The 22199-nt window shown below is 38.5% G+C and overlaps 1 protein-coding gene across 5 annotated transcripts in view; it reads right to left on the reverse strand.

Moving 5' to 3' along the window:
- The window catches only part of EIF2AK4 (eukaryotic translation initiation factor 2 alpha kinase 4), a 109460-nt gene that overhangs the window by 2859 nt on the left and 84402 nt on the right, over nucleotides 1–22199 (reverse strand). For 2 of the 5 annotated variants that reach the window (XM_047861810.1, XM_047861814.1), the window contains 8 exons: nucleotides 16181–16293; nucleotides 13678–13736; nucleotides 12690–12787; nucleotides 6188–6300; nucleotides 3685–3743; nucleotides 2697–2794; nucleotides 1418–1486; nucleotides 851–895 (listed from right to left, as the gene is read on the reverse strand). In XM_047861810.1, coding sequence (XP_047717766.1) covers nucleotides 851–895; nucleotides 1418–1486; nucleotides 2697–2794; nucleotides 3685–3743; nucleotides 6188–6300; nucleotides 12690–12787; nucleotides 13678–13736; nucleotides 16181–16293 — 654 coding nt within the window. Of the gene's footprint in view, nucleotides 1–850; nucleotides 896–1417; nucleotides 1487–2696; nucleotides 2795–3684; nucleotides 3744–6187; nucleotides 6301–11337; nucleotides 12788–13677; nucleotides 13737–16180; nucleotides 16294–22199 lie in introns of those variants that run through there. The other 3 variants (XR_007152828.1, XM_047861813.1, XM_047861811.1) reach the window with 3 other exon arrangements.

Genomic DNA, 22199 nt, shown 5'->3' on the forward strand with positions numbered 1-22199 from the left:
TACTAGGCATTTATCCATGGGATACAGGTGTGCTGTTTCAAAGGGACACATGCACCCCCATGTTTATAGCAGCACTACTGACAGTAGCCCAAGTATGGAAAGAGCCCAAATGTCCATCGATGGATGAATGGATAAAGAAGACACGGTATGTGTATACACACACACACACACACACACACACACACACACAATGGAGTATTACTCGGCAATAAAAAAGAATGAAATCTTGCCATTTGCAACTATGTGGATGGAACTGGAGGGTATTATGCTAAGTGAAATTAGTCAGAGAAAGACAAAAATCATATGACTTCACGCATATGAGGACTTTAAGAGACAAAACCGATGAATATAAGGGAAGGGAAATAAACAGGGAGGGGGATAAAACAGAAGAGACTCATAAATATGGAGAACAAACTGAGGGTTACTGGAGGGGTTGTGGCGCCGGGGGATGGGCCAAATGGGTCAGGGGCATTAAGGAATCTACTCCTGAAATCATTGTTTCACTATATGCTAATTTGGATGTAAATTTTTAAAAATTTAAAAAAAAAAATCATGCTTAGAGCAAGGCCTGCTAGAGCCTGATACACAGTAAAAATATGAGGTGTGCAGTAAAAATACAGGGTGTTGAAATATTCTCTGAAATTTAAAAGAAAGTCACTAGAAAAGTATGATTCTCTCAATCTGATTCAGTAATATATATGTCACATAAAAGAACAATGTTATTGAATTCCTGGAACTGTCAAAAAATACTCCGTATCACTAAGAAAATAATGCCATTTTGTTTTGGCAAATTAACACCCAAACTTTGGAATTTTAAAGGCCATATTGCACAAGAGTTCATCTTGCTTACCTCTAATGATAAAAACTGTAGGATGGTTTCTTTGGGTAGATCCACCTGTCGATACACAAAAATGTAGGTTATCTGTCAAGGAACCCAAGGCAGCACATACTGCCTGACAATGGTGGTGTTTGGAGGGAGCAACATGAATAGGGTTGGCAGAGTCTGGGACACGACTGCTATCAAATAAAGCACACTTAGATGAACCATGCAACGGTAAGAGGTCAGCACTGGAGAACGAATATCTCTGGTCCTCACATGTTACACCCCAGAAGCTTGCTGCTTTCTGCACTCGGTATATTTTTAATGAGGCAAAGGTCTGAAACATTTTAGGAAAATAGTGATTTTGTTTTTATTCCCCCTGCCCCCCCCCCCATCTTTCAGAGGAAGAAAACAGAAACAAACACAGAACCTTCAGTTTTCTCCCCAGTTTTTACAGATTTAGATTGCATGTGGTTCATATCAGTGATGAACGGCCTGGATCCCAGTACTGTGCACACTGAGCATAAATGGCCTGACCTCTGAGGAAACAACTTTAACAACAGGACAATTCTCAAAATGTTAAAGAAAGAGACTTACAGCCAGAATTTCAATTTCACTGCTTTTCTGATGTAAGTTGGCAAGGGAGGTCTGAAGTCGGGTTTGTACCTAAAACAAGAAAACCTGTCAGAATTCAGAAGCTGCCAACCCAAACCATCTTTCTTGCCATTTTATTTATTGTAGGAAACCATCCATCACGAGTGACAAACTAAGGCCTAGAAGGGCTCCCAAAGATTATCTACGGACATGTTCTCAACCCACCCCGGGAAGATGAGTGCTTAGTCTATCCTGATCTCAGGGGAAATGAGATTTTATAGTCTGTTTTGATAACTTAATGCTCCACCTACTTAGTTGTTTAGCATTAAGCTCAGGGCACTAAAACTGTACGTGGGAGCAGGAGGATTTTATTATTAAGCTACATTTGGAAAAAGAAGAAGGTGACAGCAGTGAGGACACGGAACTCAAGGGGGATGAAAGCAACAGAAAGATGTGAAAATGCCTCACCTTCCAACATCCTGAGAAACAGCCAGGAGAGCGTAGCAAAATGAGGTCATCTTTTATATTTGTCTAAATGCATTTCTACATAATGACTGTTCTGTAACACTCACTCACTTCCCAAGTTAGGCCAGTGTCCTGACCGGGCTCATGAGTGTGAGGACTGCCCTTATTTCTTTCCCCTACCTATTTAAATCCATCAGGGATTCCCTCCAGGAGGCCTTCGTCTGTCATCCGTGCAGACACTGCTCTCCACCCTGCCCCTGTGTCTGTATGTAGCACACTCCTAACACTCCTATTCAGTGTGCCTAATGCAGCATTCTGTTACTTCTCCTCTGTTGTTCCCCAACTGTATCCTGCATATGCTTCAAAGGTTTTATAAACTCTGAGGATTGGGCCATGCCATATGTCTTTTAAATTTTACATGGTATTTCCCACCAAATCCGGCATACAGCAGATAGCAAAAACATGTATGCAGACAGAAACCTGCCCCAAGTCTTGGAACAGATCTCAATGTGCTTTGTTATTCAGAACAAAACCCAACCCTTTCTGCCATTAGACATACACCAGGAAGTCTTTGTTTAGATCTAATAACTCTGACAGTAGGTGCTTCTAGGTGCCCACAACATACACGGATGCCTCTTTGGAGGGCAAATGGGGCAGAATCCTAACACCAGAGATAGCTGAGTTGATGAATTTTCAGAAGCCACCAAGTTACGGAAGTGAGGAGGAAAATATTTCCAGGAAACTCTGTTTCTTAACTTCCTTTCCTATTTTCTTCCTCCTTTGTAGCTTACACGAGAAAGCTGAGGGAACTGTGTACCTGAGTTTCATACCGCCTCCTAGTGCTGGCTGACAGCTTCTCTGGGGCGATCACACTCACAATGGGAACAACAGCAGCTCCATGGATTTCAAACAAACCTGAAACAAAGTTTCAGAATGTATGGTCTTAACTGATCCCACCCACTTTCTGTAACACACCACAGAGATGCCAGGGATATTCATAGAAGCCGCTCTGGTGTCGTTCTATGGGCTAGATTCTGTCTGCGCTTGGTTTTTGACCTGGAGGAGCCCAGAACCCTGATGCTTCTGTCAAAATTACCAGGCTTCTCTCCTCAAGTGGGAGGTGGGGTGGAAGGTGACTAAGGCACAGGGAGGCTATATGTGTCACCAAAACCTGGTGACCTTAAGGGGGGAAAAAAATCACACTTAACTATCCCTCAAATTCTAAATTCCTGAAAGTATTTGAAAACCGACAGTGGCAGAAAGTCAATGATAGCAGAAACAAACCAAAAAGACCCAGTTCTGTTAAAAGCCAAATAAGTCGTCTTGTGGATAATGCTTGGGACATTGCTTTTTCAGTAAGGTTGGTAGATGTGGTGAAACTAAAGATTTAACTATCACCACTGTTCCTCTTGGCTTTCAAGAAAACAAAATGCATACACAGTGTCTTTCTCAAGGGATTTCAACATATTATTCTTCAATCTTCTGTGTGGGGAAGATTTCCAGGAAAATTATCCACATTTAATCTGTACAATAAACCGAGCCAAAGGAAGATTAAACCAGTTGTGAAAATAAGACAGTAAGACAGGGATGTATTAGGATCAGAGGAATCACCAAACTTCCCATCTTTTTCTAGGATGTGGGTTTCAAAGCACAGAGAAAAATTCCAGCTGGTACATTTAACAGTATGTGTTACTTTCAAAATGTATTTCTGACGCAGCAAGGAGGCACCACAGTCATTAGTGCTTACCGCAAACGTGCACGCACACACACAGCACGATTATGTTCAGATCATAATTAGTAAATACCTGAAGCATTAGAAAATGACCCCTTCAGATTTTGCACTGCAAGATTATCGGAAGCTTCTCTAAAAACAAACAAAAACAATTACAAAACAGTCAATAAAGCAAAACACAGATAAAGTGAGCCATTTTTTCTATTAAATGCAAAAACTAAATGGTGGTTATTACTGGAAGAAAAATAACAAAACTTGAAGTTAATTTTGCGTTTGGTCAACAGCAAGTAAAAATTAAAAAGGATGTCATTTCAGATTAACAAATGCCTAAAGACAACCTTTTGATGTATTCAGCTATGTCTGAAATCCTGGCTCAACATAAGAAGCTAATTTCAATGAAATCTAATGGGTGTTCTTTCCGCCCCCCTCACAATACAAGGAAACATTAGCAATGGCATGCCCCACCTTTATTATGGCAGCAACCTTGGTGATCTCCCACAGGAGAACATTTAGTAAACAAGGAGATTCTTTCAAAAGCTGTGAATGGACATTCTTTTAAAGACTGAATTAGTTTATAGCCTTTGAGAGACATAATAGTTCTCTCGGGGAAAACATGGAAGTAATCACGCACATGGAGGAAAGATTTTAAACCTTTCCCTGCTAAAACTGAATCCCATCTGGCCTTTTAAGTGTCTTAATGTTCACCTGTACTATTAATTAGTTGAGTATTTTATGCTTTCTAAACCTCTATTTTTTAAAATCCATAATCCTAATATCTGGTGACTTCCAGAACATTATATGCCTTCAGAGAAAGCGCGCTGGTGAACTTATTCAAGCTAGGTGCAGATGGGAATTTACTCAAGCAGGGTGAGGGAAGAAGAGAGTAAGAATGTTTATTTTATAGAAGCCAGGATTTTTCACTGTTGGCACTATTGACATTTGGCGCCAGATAACTCTTGGTTGGCGGTCTGGGCGGTCAGTCCCATGTACTGTAGAAGCAGCAGCACCCCTGATCTCTCCTAGATACTAGCGGCACCCCCAGTTCTAACAACCAGAAATGTCTGCAAACAGTGCCAAGTGTCCCCTACTTGAGAATCACTGATAGAAGCCAAAAAAAGTATTTCTGATTATGAGCATATATGTAAAAGTTACACATTTATTAAAAAAAAAAAAAAGCCTTAAGAAAATTAGGATCCCTTGTAATCCCACTAACCAGAAATAACTACAATTAAAAATTTGGTACGTCATTCCAGCCTATATGTGGACTGTGTATTTTGATTGAGAAAAATAGGATCGTATATGTTGTCTGTGGACATCCTTCCATGTCAATAAATTCAGCTTTACTAGAATCAACATTTAAAAAAAAAATTTTGTTTTTAAGTAAACTCTGTGTCCAATATGGGGCTCAAAGTCATAATCCTGAGATCAAGAGTCACATGTTCTTTTGACTGAGCCAGTCAGGCCTGGCTCCTAGAATCATCATTTTTGAAGGCTGCATAGCATTTCACTATATTACTATAATCCAAACAATCTTCTAGAATGGATTTTGTGATACTATAAGTGAGAGATTTCTCAGCGTGTGGTCCAGGGACCTCTGGAGGCCCCTGAGACCCTTTCAGAGGTCTGTAAGGTCAAGACAATTTTCACCACAATCCTAAAATGTTACTTCTCTCTTTTTTTTATGCTCATCCTCTCACAAGTGTGTCCTGGAATTTTCCAGAGACTATATGATGGGTGATAGCACAACAGATTGAATGCAGAAGCAGATGACAATCTAGTTTTTTCTATCAAAGTGTTAATGCATTTTTTTTCCATTTTTGTCTGTTTATCTGTAAAAAGATGAAAGTGTTGCTCTTCTTAAATTTCTTTGGTTTTGGAAAATAGTTATTTTTCATTAAAATATGTCATTTAGATTAGCATGTAATTGGTTTATTTAAAAAAATATTTTTAAAATATTCATTTTAATTCTACCAAATTACTGATAGATGCAACCCACATAAACAACATTCTTTGATGCCCTCAAATAATTTTTAAGGATATAAAGGGCTTCTAAGGCCAAAAAGTTTGGAACTGCTGTTATAAACAATGCCTTGATAGACATCTTTCACATACCCCCATGGGATAATTTTTGCTATAAATTCCTGAAAGTAATATTAATGGGTCTTTCTTTTTAATTTTTAAGGTTTTTAACTTTGTTAAATTCCTATCCAGAGAGTTGCGCCAGTGTACATTTAATATAGATCTTTTCCCAGAATATATTAGATCTTTCAAATATATTGACAAAATACTACCAAAATTTGCTGCATAACAGACCAAGTAAGATAATTCTGGCTCCTGAGGACTTTCAAACTGATAAAGCATTCTCTGACGTGTTAAGAGAAAGGAACACTGAAAGTAGGATTAGTCTTATATAGGGGATCGTATACTTCAACTCTTGAGTTCTTCAGAAGCAACAGAATGGTCCATTAAAAGTTATCCTGATGAATCTTTATTTCCCAAAAGGATCAAATTGATTTTTCTAAAAAAGGCACGAAAGTTCTACAGGTATCACAGCTGGTTTTCTGGGCCTTTGTTACCTGATAGTCCTTTCATCACTGACTTTAGTCCTGAGTTTCTGCACAACATAGTCTATAAGATCAGACTCCAGCACGCATTTCTCTGTTTGCCTTTCCTTCTCAAAAGACTTAACCTTAAAAAGAATGAAATAGATCCATCAATTTCTGAAGCCAATAGGCTGAACCCAAGTACAAAACGAAGTCAACAGTTCAGGTTGGTGGTTCTCGACCAGAGGCAATTTTGCTCACCACAGGACAGCTGGCGATGTTTGGAGACAAGTTTTGGTTGTGACATATATAGAGGGTGCTACCAACATCTTGCGGAGAGAGGCCTGGGATGCTGTTCAACATCCTACAGTGCCCAGAACAGCAGCCCCCATAATTATCCGGCCCCAAACGTCACTGTGGCTTTGAGAAACTCTGGTATAGATTAGAAAAGCTTATCATTGGTGACAGAGTTTAAAAAAAGGTGGTGGGGGGGGGGGGGTGGTTGGCAAGACTAACCAGCTCCTATTTCATTTCTTTCACATTTTCTTCCCCTTAAATATCCCCTGGTCAGTCACCAAGTTTCCACCCCCTCCCCAACCCCCATTCCAAACCTAAGTCCTGTCATCCCATTTTTTTACGATACCTTTCATCTTCACTGGCCATGGAGTGGCCTTGGCTTAGAATAGCTTTATATTGTTTGCACTGCTATCCCTGTCTTCAGTTTCCCTTCACTCCATTCCATGCTACACGTACCTGCAGATTAATTTTTTTCACATACAACTCTGATGTCCCCTTCTGTAGAAAATAGATGCTTTGGAGGCCCCTGAGACAGGTCTCGAGCTGCCACATAAAATCTAAATTCCTTGGTGGGCATTTTGCTCCCCATGATCTAGCTAAAACTAGTCTCTCCTGAGGTACCTCTTCTTTGCAATGCTTCTGCTTCATCCAAAGTAGACTTATTCAGGATAATACCAGAATAGTTCTTTGCTGGCCTCCCTCTGACTTTGGAACAGGCGGGTCAAAGACTTACCATTGCTATTCCTTATGCTTAAAAGGTCCTTTCAGCACATACCTATATGCTACCCATCCATGAGGGTCCAGCATAAACCCCACCTCTACCCTGAAGACTTCTCTGCTACTTCTGAAGTCCTCTCCTGGGTGGTGATGAACCCTCATAGAACGTTCTCTATAGGACTCTAATGGCATTTAGCATTTTCTAACTCATAATCGTGCACAAATGTGTTATGTTCCCTACCAGATTATAGGATACCTCACAGGAGGGCCTGAGGCTTAAATGTCACTGTATCCTTTAGGATCTTAAATTCCATCCCTTCTACACTGTTAATACTTAAAATGCATTTGTTGACTGGGTGAATGAAGTGATGTCTTGCCCTTCAAATATGAAGGTGATACAAGATTGGAAAGAGCTGAACAGGCTGAAACAATGTTCTAGAATGAACAAGATCACATTTAATGGAGATAAATATGACGTCCTGTAATTGAAGCCTTCGTTGTAGGTGGCCAACCAGACATGGTGATAACTGTTAAAAGGCCAATGAATTTTAGCTGATAAGTTCAGTATAAGCCCAAGAGCCACATGGTTGCTAAGAGTTCACTAGTAAGCTCCATTAGGAGAAATATGGTATATGGATTGAGGGAGGTCAGAGAGCATTCTAATTTAGTCAAAATATTCTTAGAGTGCTGTGTAGAATTCTAGGATCACATTTAAAGACAGACATTAACCAAGCATGTCTAGGGGAGCTTAACTAGGAGGGTCAAGGATCTGGGAAATCATGTTAAGAGAAATGGCTTAAGTAACCAGAATGTTTAATCCAGAAAACATGGAGAGCCTGGATGGCTCAGTTGGTTAAGCATCCGACCCTGGCTCAGTTCATGATCTCACAGTTCATGGGTTCAAGCCCCACATCAGAGTCTGTGCTGACAGCTCAGAGCCCGGAGCCTGCTTTGGATTCTGTGTTTTCCTCTCTCTGCCCCTCCCCGACTCGTACTCTGTCTCCCTCTTTCTTTCTCAAAGATAAATAAACGTTAAAAATTTTTTTTTTACACCAGCAATGAGGATAGAGTGGCATGGCAGTCTCTGGTCTCCTAGAATTTATTTGAAGGTAGTTGAGAGAAGGAGGAAGAATTAGACTGGCTATTGCGACTACTCAAGAAGACAGAACTAAGACCATTGAGCGTTAGATTTTGGGAAGGAGATTAATTCAGGTTTTTAAAATTTGCTCAGCATTATAGCACTGTCTTATGACACAAGTTATCCAGCAAAGGCCTGATGGTCACCTCTCAGTACTACTGCAGGAGCAATCACTATTCTGGAAGAGGCCTGATCAGTAGTTCTTAAGGGCATTTCTAATTTTGTGACTAACCAGTAGACTAGTAGTGGGGACTTGCAAATCTTCCCTAAAAGGATAAACTACTCCAAGAACTGCCTTCCTGCCTTCAACAGTTAGAAAACCCGACAAAACACATAAGATTTTTCAGACATTAGACAACAAGCAACAACTCTTTCTCAAAAATGAACCTAAAAAAAATTTTTTTTAACTTTTTAACTTTTTTTTTAATTGTTCATTTTTGAGAGATAGAGACAGAGCACAAGTGGGAGAGGGCCAGAGAGAGGGAGACACAGAATCCAAAGCAGGCTCCAGGTGCTAAGCTGTCAGCACAGAGTCTGATGTGAGGCTTGAACTCAGGAACGATGAGACCATGACCTGAGCCAAAGTCAGATGCTCAACCGACTGAGCCACCCAGGCGATACTGCCTTATTAGTAATGGGTCAGCTCAGAGCTAAAGGCGGCCCTGGTCTGCCCTAACAAAGCTTAACACCAAGCCTGGAAAGGATCAAACAATTCAAGTATTTTAACTATACCCCAGAACAAAGCCCAGCAGTATTTCCAAAAATGTAAAATTCATAATGTCCACAACCAATCCAAAATTACTAGGCATGCAAGGTGGCAAGAAAATAGGACTCACAGCAAGGAGAAACGACAGAAACAGACAGAGAAATGTCTCAGAAATTATGGAATTAGTAGACAGATACCTTAGAATGACTGTTTTAAATTTATAAAAAATATAAAGGAAACAAAAACCGTAAGAGAGAAATGGAAGACCTAAAGATCCAAATATAACTTATAAAGATGGAAAAATACAATATCCGAAATAAGAAATGCAGTGGGATTAATAGCATGTAAGATATTGCAGAAAGATCAGTGAATGATCCAGAATAAAGCATGGGGGGGAGGTGGGGGACAAGACAAAGACAGACTCAATGAGGTGTGGGGCGATATCAGATAATTAACATACTGTAATTGGAGTCCTAGAAGTAAAAGAGGAAAAGGGACAGAAAAATACTTGAGGAAATAATGTCTGAAAATTTTCTAAATTTCATGAGAACTACAAATCTACAGTTCAAAGAAGTCCTATCTACGAATACCAAGTATTAGAATATAGAGAATACCACACTGAGGTAAACCATATTCAAAATGCAGAAAACCAGTGACAAATGAAAATCTTATAAGCTGCCAGAAAATAAAAAACAATCATATTCAGAGGATCAAAGCAGACTTTAACAGAAACGGTGATCAGCTCAGAAGACAGTAAAACACCTCTTCAAAGTGCAAAATGAAAAAAATGTAAATGTTGAATTTTATATCTAACAAAACATCTTTCAAAAATGAGGGTGAAGACTTTCTCAGACCAATAACAACTGAGACAACTCATGACCAGCACACCTGCAGGGACCAGAAATATTAAAGGAAATTCTTCAGGCAGAAGGCAAATGAAATCAGAATGATGTCTTCCTCAGCAAAGGAATCAGTAGTACAAGAGATGGTAACTATGTGGGTAAATATAAAAGACATTTCCCCCTTATTTTAAAAACCTCTCTAAAAAAAACCAAAACAAAAACCTCTTTAAAAAATAACTAATTAAAGCCAAAATAATAACAATGTATTGTGGACTTTACAATATATGTAAGAAAAATATTTGGCAACAACAGCACAAAGAATGAGAGAAGGGAAATGGAAGTATTCTTATAAGGTGTTACACGATAAGAGAAAGGCATATAACATTTTTTGAAGGTAGAATGTGTTAAGTTAAAGGTGTATATTGCAAACCCTAGAGAGGTCACAAAAACAGTCTCACCAAAAACGAGTAATGGTCAGTAAAATAGTAGATATCAATCTAAAAAGAAGGCATGAAAAGACAAAAATGGAAAAAAGAACAGATGGAATAATCAGAAAACAAATAGTAAAATGGCAGATTTAAACCCAACCATTTCGCTAACTGCATTACAAATTAATGTCTAACAATTCCAATTAAAAGGCAGGAATTGTCAGAGTGGATAAAAAGGCACAACTCAACTGCTGACTGTCTCTAAGAAACGCACTTCAAGACACAGGATGGAAACAGACATGTCATGCAAACACTAACCAAAAGACCTCAGAACAAGAAGTGTTATCAGGGATAAAGAAGAACATTTCATAATGATAAAGAGGTCAATTCATCAAACATATAAAATTCTAAATGTGCATTCACCAAATAACAGAGCTTCAAAATGCAAAAACTGATAAAACTTTTGGAGAAATGGATAAATCTACAATGATAGCTGGAGACTTCAATACTCCTCTCGCAGTAACTGATTGAACATGTAAACAAAATGATTAGTAAAGATACAGAACACTTGGGCAACATCATCATCTAATGTGACCTGATATTTATCAAACACTCCTCCTAACAATGCAGAATACACATTCTTTTCAAGTGTACGTGAAACATCACAGTAACAGACCATTGTTTTACTTTAAACCATGACTCAGTAAAATTAAAAGGACTGAAATCATATAGAATATGTATGTTCTTTGATCGCAAAGGAATTAAATCATTAGAAATCCTTAAAGAAAGATAGCTGGAAAATACCCAAATATCTGGAAGTAACCCGTGGATCAAAGAAGAAATAACCAAAGAAATTAGCAAGTATTCTGAACTATTAAAAAAATAAAAGGGGTGCCTGGGCGGCTCAGTCGGTGAAGCATCCGACTCTTGATCTCAGCTCAGATCTTGATCTCAGGATTGTGAGCTCAAGCCAGGCATTGGGCTCCATGCTGGATGTGAAGCTTACTTAAAAAAAAAAAAAAAAAAAAAAAAAAAATTCTGAACTAAATGAAAATAAAAGCACTACATATAAAAATGTGTGGGATGCAACTAATGCAGTACTTAGAGTGAAATTTATAGCATTAAACAGTTCTACTTAGAAAAGTAAAATCTAAAATCAGTGGTCCAAGTCAGGTGCCTTTTTTGTTTTTTTTAAATGCAAAGACTCAGATAGGATTTTAGGCTTTGCAGGCCAAACAATGTCTCTGCCACATACTATTTCTTTTTCTTTTTTTTTTCTTTTAAACAAAGAGTGTAAAAAAAATTTGTAGCTCGCAGGCCATACAAAATAGGCTGTGTGCCAGATGTGGCCTATGGGCTGTAGTTTACCCCTAACCTAAAGTTCTATCTGAAGAAATTAGAAATGGAATACACTAAATCCAAAATTTGCAGAATGAAGAGTGGAAATCAATAGAATAGAAAACAAATGAACATAAAATAGGGAAAAATCAATAACATAAAAACACTGGTTTTCTGACAATACAAATAAGATTGATAAACCTCTAGTCAGGCTAGGGTTTTTTTTACCTCACCAGTGGTTAAAAAAAGAAAAAGTGTGGGCGGGTTGGGGGGTAAGACATAAATTACCAATATCAAGAATGAAAGGGGATTATTACTGCATATCCCACAGACAGCGACAGAAAATATAGGAAGATTTAGATGAAATGGAAACATTCTGGTGTCCTGACCGGGCTCATGAGTGTGAGGACTGCCCTTATTTCTTTCCCCTACCTATTTAAATCCATCAGGGATTCCCTCCAGGAGGCCTTCGTCTGTCATCCGTGCAGACACTGCTCTCCACCCTGCCCCTGTGTCTGTATGTAGCACACTCCTAACACTCCTATTCAGTGTGCCTAATGCAGCATTCTGTTACTTCTCCTCTGTTGTTCCCCAACTGTATCCTGCATATGCTTCAAAGGTTTTATAAACTCTGAGGATTGGGCCATGCCATATGTCTTTTAAATTTTACATGGTATTTCCCACCAAATCCGGCATACAGCAGATAGCAAAAACATGTATGCAGACAGAAACCTGCCCCAAGTCTTGGAACAGATCTCAATGTGCTTTGTTATTCAGAACAAAACCCAACCCTTTCTGCCATTAGACATACACCAGGAAGTCTTTGTTTAGATCTAATAACTCTGACAGTAGGTGCTTCTAGGTGCCCACAACATACACGGATGCCTCTTTGGAGGGCAAATGGGGCAGAATCCTAACACCAGAGATAGCTGAGTTGATGAATTTTCAGAAGCCACCAAGTTACGGAAGTGAGGAGGAAAATATTTCCAGGAAACTCTGTTTCTTAACTTCCTTTCCTATTTTCTTCCTCCTTTGTAGCTTACACGAGAAAGCTGAGGGAACTGTGTACCTGAGTTTCATACCGCCTCCTAGTGCTGGCTGACAGCTTCTCTGGGGCGATCACACTCACAATGGGAACAACAGCAGCTCCATGGATTTCAAACAAACCTGAAACAAAGTTTCAGAATGTATGGTCTTAACTGATCCCACCCACTTTCTGTAACACACCACAGAGATGCCAGGGATATTCATAGAAGCCGCTCTGGTGTCGTTCTATGGGCTAGATTCTGTCTGCGCTTGGTTTTTGACCTGGAGGAGCCCAGAACCCTGATGCTTCTGTCAAAATTACCAGGCTTCTCTCCTCAAGTGGGAGGTGGGGTGGAAGGTGACTAAGGCACAGGGAGGCTATATGTGTCACCAAAACCTGGTGACCTTAAGGGGGGAAAAAAATCACACTTAACTATCCCTCAAATTCTAAATTCCTGAAAGTATTTGAAAACCGACAGTGGCAGAAAGTCAATGATAGCAGAAACAAACCAAAAAGACCCAGTTCTGTTAAAAGCCAAATAAGTCGTCTTGTGGATAATGCTTGGGACATTGCTTTTTCAGTAAGGTTGGTAGATGTGGTGAAACTAAAGATTTAACTATCACCACTGTTCCTCTTGGCTTTCAAGAAAACAAAATGCATACACAGTGTCTTTCTCAAGGGATTTCAACATATTATTCTTCAATCTTCTGTGTGGGGAAGATTTCCAGGAAAATTATCCACATTTAATCTGTACAATAAACCGAGCCAAAGGAAGATTAAACCAGTTGTGAAAATAAGACAGTAAGACAGGGATGTATTAGGATCAGAGGAATCACCAAACTTCCCATCTTTTTCTAGGATGTGGGTTTCAAAGCACAGAGAAAAATTCCAGCTGGTACATTTAACAGTATGTGTTACTTTCAAAATGTATTTCTGACGCAGCAAGGAGGCACCACAGTCATTAGTGCTTACCGCAAACGTGCACGCACACACACAGCACGATTATGTTCAGATCATAATTAGTAAATACCTGAAGCATTAGAAAATGACCCCTTCAGATTTTGCACTGCAAGATTATCGGAAGCTTCTCTAAAAACAAACAAAAACAATTACAAAACAGTCAATAAAGCAAAACACAGATAAAGTGAGCCATTTTTTCTATTAAATGCAAAAACTAAATGGTGGTTATTACTGGAAGAAAAATAACAAAACTTGAAGTTAATTTTGCGTTTGGTCAACAGCAAGTAAAAATTAAAAAGGATGTCATTTCAGATTAACAAATGCCTAAAGACAACCTTTTGATGTATTCAGCTATGTCTGAAATCCTGGCTCAACATAAGAAGCTAATTTCAATGAAATCTAATGGGTGTTCTTTCCGCCCCCCTCACAATACAAGGAAACATTAGCAATGGCATGCCCCACCTTTATTATGGCAGCAACCTTGGTGATCTCCCACAGGAGAACATTTAGTAAACAAGGAGATTCTTTCAAAAGCTGTGAATGGACATTCTTTTAAAGACTGAATTAGTTTATAGCCTTTGAGAGACATAATAGTTCTCTCGGGGAAAACATGGAAGTAATCACGCACATGGAGGAAAGATTTTAAACCTTTCCCTGCTAAAACTGAATCCCATCTGGCCTTTTAAGTGTCTTAATGTTCACCTGTACTATTAATTAGTTGAGTATTTTATGCTTTCTAAACCTCTATTTTTTAAAATCCATAATCCTAATATCTGGTGACTTCCAGAACATTATATGCCTTCAGAGAAAGCGCGCTGGTGAACTTATTCAAGCTAGGTGCAGATGGGAATTTACTCAAGCAGGGTGAGGGAAGAAGAGAGTAAGAATGTTTATTTTATAGAAGCCAGGATTTTTCACTGTTGGCACTATTGACATTTGGCGCCAGATAACTCTTGGTTGGCGGTCTGGGCGGTCAGTCCCATGTACTGTAGAAGCAGCAGCACCCCTGATCTCTCCTAGATACTAGCGGCACCCCCAGTTCTAACAACCAGAAATGTCTGCAAACAGTGCCAAGTGTCCCCTACTTGAGAATCACTGATAGAAGCCAAAAAAAGTATTTCTGATTATGAGCATATATGTAAAAGTTACACATTTATTAAAAAAAAAAAAAAGCCTTAAGAAAATTAGGATCCCTTGTAATCCCACTAACCAGAAATAACTACAATTAAAAATTTGGTACGTCATTCCAGCCTATATGTGGACTGTGTATTTTGATTGAGAAAAATAGGATCGTATATGTTGTCTGTGGACATCCTTCCATGTCAATAAATTCAGCTTTACTAGAATCAACATTTAAAAAAAAAATTTTGTTTTTAAGTAAACTCTGTGTCCAATATGGGGCTCAAAGTCATAATCCTGAGATCAAGAGTCACATGTTCTTTTGACTGAGCCAGTCAGGCCTGGCTCCTAGAATCATCATTTTTGAAGGCTGCATAGCATTTCACTATATTACTATAATCCAAACAATCTTCTAGAATGGATTTTGTGATACTATAAGTGAGAGATTTCTCAGCGTGTGGTCCAGGGACCTCTGGAGGCCCCTGAGACCCTTTCAGAGGTCTGTAAGGTCAAGACAATTTTCACCACAATCCTAAAATGTTACTTCTCTCTTTTTTTTATGCTCATCCTCTCACAAGTGTGTCCTGGAATTTTCCAGAGACTATATGATGGGTGATAGCACAACAGATTGAATGCAGAAGCAGATGACAATCTAGTTTTTTCTATCAAAGTGTTAATGCATTTTTTTTCCATTTTTGTCTGTTTATCTGTAAAAAGATGAAAGTGTTGCTCTTCTTAAATTTCTTTGGTTTTGGAAAATAGTTATTTTTCATTAAAATATGTCATTTAGATTAGCATGTAATTGGTTTATTTAAAAAAATATTTTTAAAATATTCATTTTAATTCTACCAAATTACTGATAGATGCAACCCACATAAACAACATTCTTTGATGCCCTCAAATAATTTTTAAGGATATAAAGGGCTTCTAAGGCCAAAAAGTTTGGAACTGCTGTTATAAACAATGCCTTGATAGACATCTTTCACATACCCCCATGGGATAATTTTTGCTATAAATTCCTGAAAGTAATATTAATGGGTCTTTCTTTTTAATTTTTAAGGTTTTTAACTTTGTTAAATTCCTATCCAGAGAGTTGCGCCAGTGTACATTTAATATAGATCTTTTCCCAGAATATATTAGATCTTTCAAATATATTGACAAAATACTACCAAAATTTGCTGCATAACAGACCAAGTAAGATAATTCTGGCTCCTGAGGACTTTCAAACTGATAAAGCATTCTCTGACGTGTTAAGAGAAAGGAACACTGAAAGTAGGATTAGTCTTATATAGGGGATCGTATACTTCAACTCTTGAGTTCTTCAGAAGCAACAGAATGGTCCATTAAAAGTTATCCTGATGAATCTTTATTTCCCAAAAGGATCAAATTGATTTTTCTAAAAAAGGCACGAAAGTTCTACAGGTATCACAGCTGGTTTTCTGGGCCTTTGTTACCTGATAGTCCTTTCATCACTGACTTTAGTCCTGAGTTTCTGCACAACATAGTCTATAAGATCAGACTCCAGCACGCATTTCTCTGTTTGCCTTTCCTTCTCAAAAGACTTAACCTTAAAAAGAATGAAATAGATCCATCAATTTCTGAAGCCAATAGGCTGAACCCAAGTACAAAACGAAGTCAACAGTTCAGGTTGGTGGTTCTCGACCAGAGGCAATTTTGCTCACCACAGGACAGCTGGCGATGTTTGGAGACAAGTTTTGGTTGTGACATATATAGAGGGTGCTACCAACATCTTGCGGAGAGAGGCCTGGGATGCTGTTCAACATCCTACAGTGCCCAGAACAGCAGCCCCCATAATTATCCGGCCCCAAACGTCACTGTGGCTTTGAGAAACTCTGGTATAGATTAGAAAAGCTTATCATTGGTGACAGAGTTTAAAAAAAGGTGGTGGGGGGGGGGGGGTGGTTGGCAAGACTAACCAGCTCCTATTTCATTTCTTTCACATTTTCTTCCCCTTAAATATCCCCTGGTCAGTCACCAAGTTTCCACCCCCTCCCCAACCCCCATTCCAAACCTAAGTCCTGTCATCCCATTTTTTTACGATACCTTTCATCTTCACTGGCCATGGAGTGGCCTTGGCTTAGAATAGCTTTATATTGTTTGCACTGCTATCCCTGTCTTCAGTTTCCCTTCACTCCATTCCATGCTACACGTACCTGCAGATTAATTTTTTTCACATACAACTCTGATGTCCCCTTCTGTAGAAAATAGATGCTTTGGAGGCCCCTGAGACAGGTCTCGAGCTGCCACATAAAATCTAAATTCCTTGGTGGGCATTTTGCTCCCCATGATCTAGCTAAAACTAGTCTCTCCTGAGGTACCTCTTCTTTGCAATGCTTCTGCTTCATCCAAAGTAGACTTATTCAGGATAATACCAGAATAGTTCTTTGCTGGCCTCCCTCTGACTTTGGAACAGGCGGGTCAAAGACTTACCATTGCTATTCCTTATGCTTAAAAGGTCCTTTCAGCACATACCTATATGCTACCCATCCATGAGGGTCCAGCATAAACCCCACCTCTACCCTGAAGACTTCTCTGCTACTTCTGAAGTCCTCTCCTGGGTGGTGATGAACCCTCATAGAACGTTCTCTATAGGACTCTAATGGCATTTAGCATTTTCTAACTCATAATCGTGCACAAATGTGTTATGTTCCCTACCAGATTATAGGATACCTCACAGGAGGGCCTGAGGCTTAAATGTCACTGTATCCTTTAGGATCTTAAATTCCATCCCTTCTACACTGTTAATACTTAAAATGCATTTGTTGACTGGGTGAATGAAGTGATGTCTTGCCCTTCAAATATGAAGGTGATACAAGATTGGAAAGAGCTGAACAGGCTGAAACAATGTTCTAGAATGAACAAGATCACATTTAATGGAGATAAATATGACGTCCTGTAATTGAAGCCTTCGTTGTAGGTGGCCAACCAGACATGGTGATAACTGTTAAAAGGCCAATGAATTTTAGCTGATAAGTTCAGTATAAGCCCAAGAGCCACATGGTTGCTAAGAGTTCACTAGTAAGCTCCATTAGGAGAAATATGGTATATGGATTGAGGGAGGTCAGAGAGCATTCTAATTTAGTCAAAATATTCTTAGAGTGCTGTGTAGAATTCTAGGATCACATTTAAAGACAGACATTAACCAAGCATGTCTAGGGGAGCTTAACTAGGAGGGTCAAGGATCTGGGAAATCATGTTAAGAGAAATGGCTTAAGTAACCAGAATGTTTAATCCAGAAAACATGGAGAGCCTGGATGGCTCAGTTGGTTAAGCATCCGACCCTGGCTCAGTTCATGATCTCACAGTTCATGGGTTCAAGCCCCACATCAGAGTCTGTGCTGACAGCTCAGAGCCCGGAGCCTGCTTTGGATTCTGTGTTTTCCTCTCTCTGCCCCTCCCCGACTCGTACTCTGTCTCCCTCTTTCTTTCTCAAAGATAAATAAACGTTAAAAATTTTTTTTTTACACCAGCAATGAGGATAGAGTGGCATGGCAGTCTCTGGTCTCCTAGAATTTATTTGAAGGTAGTTGAGAGAAGGAGGAAGAATTAGACTGGCTATTGCGACTACTCAAGAAGACAGAACTAAGACCATTGAGCGTTAGATTTTGGGAAGGAGATTAATTCAGGTTTTTAAAATTTGCTCAGCATTATAGCACTGTCTTATGACACAAGTTATCCAGCAAAGGCCTGATGGTCACCTCTCAGTACTACTGCAGGAGCAATCACTATTCTGGAAGAGGCCTGATCAGTAGTTCTTAAGGGCATTTCTAATTTTGTGACTAACCAGTAGACTAGTAGTGGGGACTTGCAAATCTTCCCTAAAAGGATAAACTACTCCAAGAACTGCCTTCCTGCCTTCAACAGTTAGAAAACCCGACAAAACACATAAGATTTTTCAGACATTAGACAACAAGCAACAACTCTTTCTCAAAAATGAACCTAAAAAAAATTTTTTTTAACTTTTTAACTTTTTTTTTAATTGTTCATTTTTGAGAGATAGAGACAGAGCACAAGTGGGAGAGGGCCAGAGAGAGGGAGACACAGAATCCAAAGCAGGCTCCAGGTGCTAAGCTGTCAGCACAGAGTCTGATGTGAGGCTTGAACTCAGGAACGATGAGACCATGACCTGAGCCAAAGTCAGATGCTCAACCGACTGAGCCACCCAGGCGATACTGCCTTATTAGTAATGGGTCAGCTCAGAGCTAAAGGCGGCCCTGGTCTGCCCTAACAAAGCTTAACACCAAGCCTGGAAAGGATCAAACAATTCAAGTATTTTAACTATACCCCAGAACAAAGCCCAGCAGTATTTCCAAAAATGTAAAATTCATAATGTCCACAACCAATCCAAAATTACTAGGCATGCAAGGTGGCAAGAAAATAGGACTCACAGCAAGGAGAAACGACAGAAACAGACAGAGAAATGTCTCAGAAATTATGGAATTAGTAGACAGATACCTTAGAATGACTGTTTTAAATTTATAAAAAATATAAAGGAAACAAAAACCGTAAGAGAGAAATGGAAGACCTAAAGATCCAAATATAACTTATAAAGATGGAAAAATACAATATCCGAAATAAGAAATGCAGTGGGATTAATAGCATGTAAGATATTGCAGAAAGATCAGTGAATGATCCAGAATAAAGCATGGGGGGGAGGTGGGGGACAAGACAAAGACAGACTCAATGAGGTGTGGGGCGATATCAGATAATTAACATACTGTAATTGGAGTCCTAGAAGTAAAAGAGGAAAAGGGACAGAAAAATACTTGAGGAAATAATGTCTGAAAATTTTCTAAATTTCATGAGAACTACAAATCTACAGTTCAAAGAAGTCCTATCTACGAATACCAAGTATTAGAATATAGAGAATACCACACTGAGGTAAACCATATTCAAAATGCAGAAAACCAGTGACAAATGAAAATCTTATAAGCTGCCAGAAAATAAAAAACAATCATATTCAGAGGATCAAAGCAGACTTTAACAGAAACGGTGATCAGCTCAGAAGACAGTAAAACACCTCTTCAAAGTGCAAAATGAAAAAAATGTAAATGTTGAATTTTATATCTAACAAAACATCTTTCAAAAATGAGGGTGAAGACTTTCTCAGACCAATAACAACTGAGACAACTCATGACCAGCACACCTGCAGGGACCAGAAATATTAAAGGAAATTCTTCAGGCAGAAGGCAAATGAAATCAGAATGATGTCTTCCTCAGCAAAGGAATCAGTAGTACAAGAGATGGTAACTATGTGGGTAAATATAAAAGACATTTCCCCCTTATTTTAAAAACCTCTCTAAAAAAAACCAAAACAAAAACCTCTTTAAAAAATAACTAATTAAAGCCAAAATAATAACAATGTATTGTGGACTTTACAATATATGTAAGAAAAATATTTGGCAACAACAGCACAAAGAATGAGAGAAGGGAAATGGAAGTATTCTTATAAGGTGTTACACGATAAGAGAAAGGCATATAACATTTTTTGAAGGTAGAATGTGTTAAGTTAAAGGTGTATATTGCAAACCCTAGAGAGGTCACAAAAACAGTCTCACCAAAAACGAGTAATGGTCAGTAAAATAGTAGATATCAATCTAAAAAGAAGGCATGAAAAGACAAAAATGGAAAAAAGAACAGATGGAATAATCAGAAAACAAATAGTAAAATGGCAGATTTAAACCCAACCATTTCGCTAACTGCATTACAAATTAATGTCTAACAATTCCAATTAAAAGGCAGGAATTGTCAGAGTGGATAAAAAGGCACAACTCAACTGCTGACTGTCTCTAAGAAACGCACTTCAAGACACAGGATGGAAACAGACATGTCATGCAAACACTAACCAAAAGACCTCAGAACAAGAAGTGTTATCAGGGATAAAGAAGAACATTTCATAATGATAAAGAGGTCAATTCATCAAACATATAAAATTCTAAATGTGCATTCACCAAATAACAGAGCTTCAAAATGCAAAAACTGATAAAACTTTTGGAGAAATGGATAAATCTACAATGATAGCTGGAGACTTCAATACTCCTCTCGCAGTAACTGATTGAACATGTAAACAAAATGATTAGTAAAGATACAGAACACTTGGGCAACATCATCATCTAATGTGACCTGATATTTATCAAACACTCCTCCTAACAATGCAGAATACACATTCTTTTCAAGTGTACGTGAAACATCACAGTAACAGACCATTGTTTTACTTTAAACCATGACTCAGTAAAATTAAAAGGACTGAAATCATATAGAATATGTATGTTCTTTGATCGCAAAGGAATTAAATCATTAGAAATCCTTAAAGAAAGATAGCTGGAAAATACCCAAATATCTGGAAGTAACCCGTGGATCAAAGAAGAAATAACCAAAGAAATTAGCAAGTATTCTGAACTATTAAAAAAATAAAAGGGGTGCCTGGGCGGCTCAGTCGGTGAAGCATCCGACTCTTGATCTCAGCTCAGATCTTGATCTCAGGATTGTGAGCTCAAGCCAGGCATTGGGCTCCATGCTGGATGTGAAGCTTACTTAAAAAAAAAAAAAAAAAAAAAAAAAAAATTCTGAACTAAATGAAAATAAAAGCACTACATATAAAAATGTGTGGGATGCAACTAATGCAGTACTTAGAGTGAAATTTATAGCATTAAACAGTTCTACTTAGAAAAGTAAAATCTAAAATCAGTGGTCCAAGTCAGGTGCCTTTTTTGTTTTTTTTAAATGCAAAGACTCAGATAGGATTTTAGGCTTTGCAGGCCAAACAATGTCTCTGCCACATACTATTTCTTTTTCTTTTTTTTTTCTTTTAAACAAAGAGTGTAAAAAAAATTTGTAGCTCGCAGGCCATACAAAATAGGCTGTGTGCCAGATGTGGCCTATGGGCTGTAGTTTACCCCTAACCTAAAGTTCTATCTGAAGAAATTAGAAATGGAATACACTAAATCCAAAATTTGCAGAATGAAGAGTGGAAATCAATAGAATAGAAAACAAATGAACATAAAATAGGGAAAAATCAATAACATAAAAACACTGGTTTTCTGACAATACAAATAAGATTGATAAACCTCTAGTCAGGCTAGGGTTTTTTTTACCTCACCAGTGGTTAAAAAAAGAAAAAGTGTGGGCGGGTTGGGGGGTAAGACATAAATTACCAATATCAAGAATGAAAGGGGATTATTACTGCATATCCCACAGACAGCGACAGAAAATATAGGAAGATTTAGATGAAATGGAAACATTCTGGGAAAGATCTACACTACCAAAAGTCACTTATTCAGAAACAGGCAACCAGAATAGCTCTCTATCAAGGCCCACATGACTCTACTGGGGAATCTGACCAGATATTTGAGGATGAAATAATACCAATTCTACACAAAATCTTCCACAAAGTGGAAGAGGAGAGAACACTGTCTAATTCATTTATGAAGCCAATGTTACACAGATATCAAA

Source organism: Prionailurus viverrinus, chromosome B3, assembly GCF_022837055.1.
Source record: "Prionailurus viverrinus isolate Anna chromosome B3, UM_Priviv_1.0, whole genome shotgun sequence".
NCBI classification, from domain to species: Eukaryota; Metazoa; Chordata; class Mammalia; order Carnivora; family Felidae; genus Prionailurus; species Prionailurus viverrinus.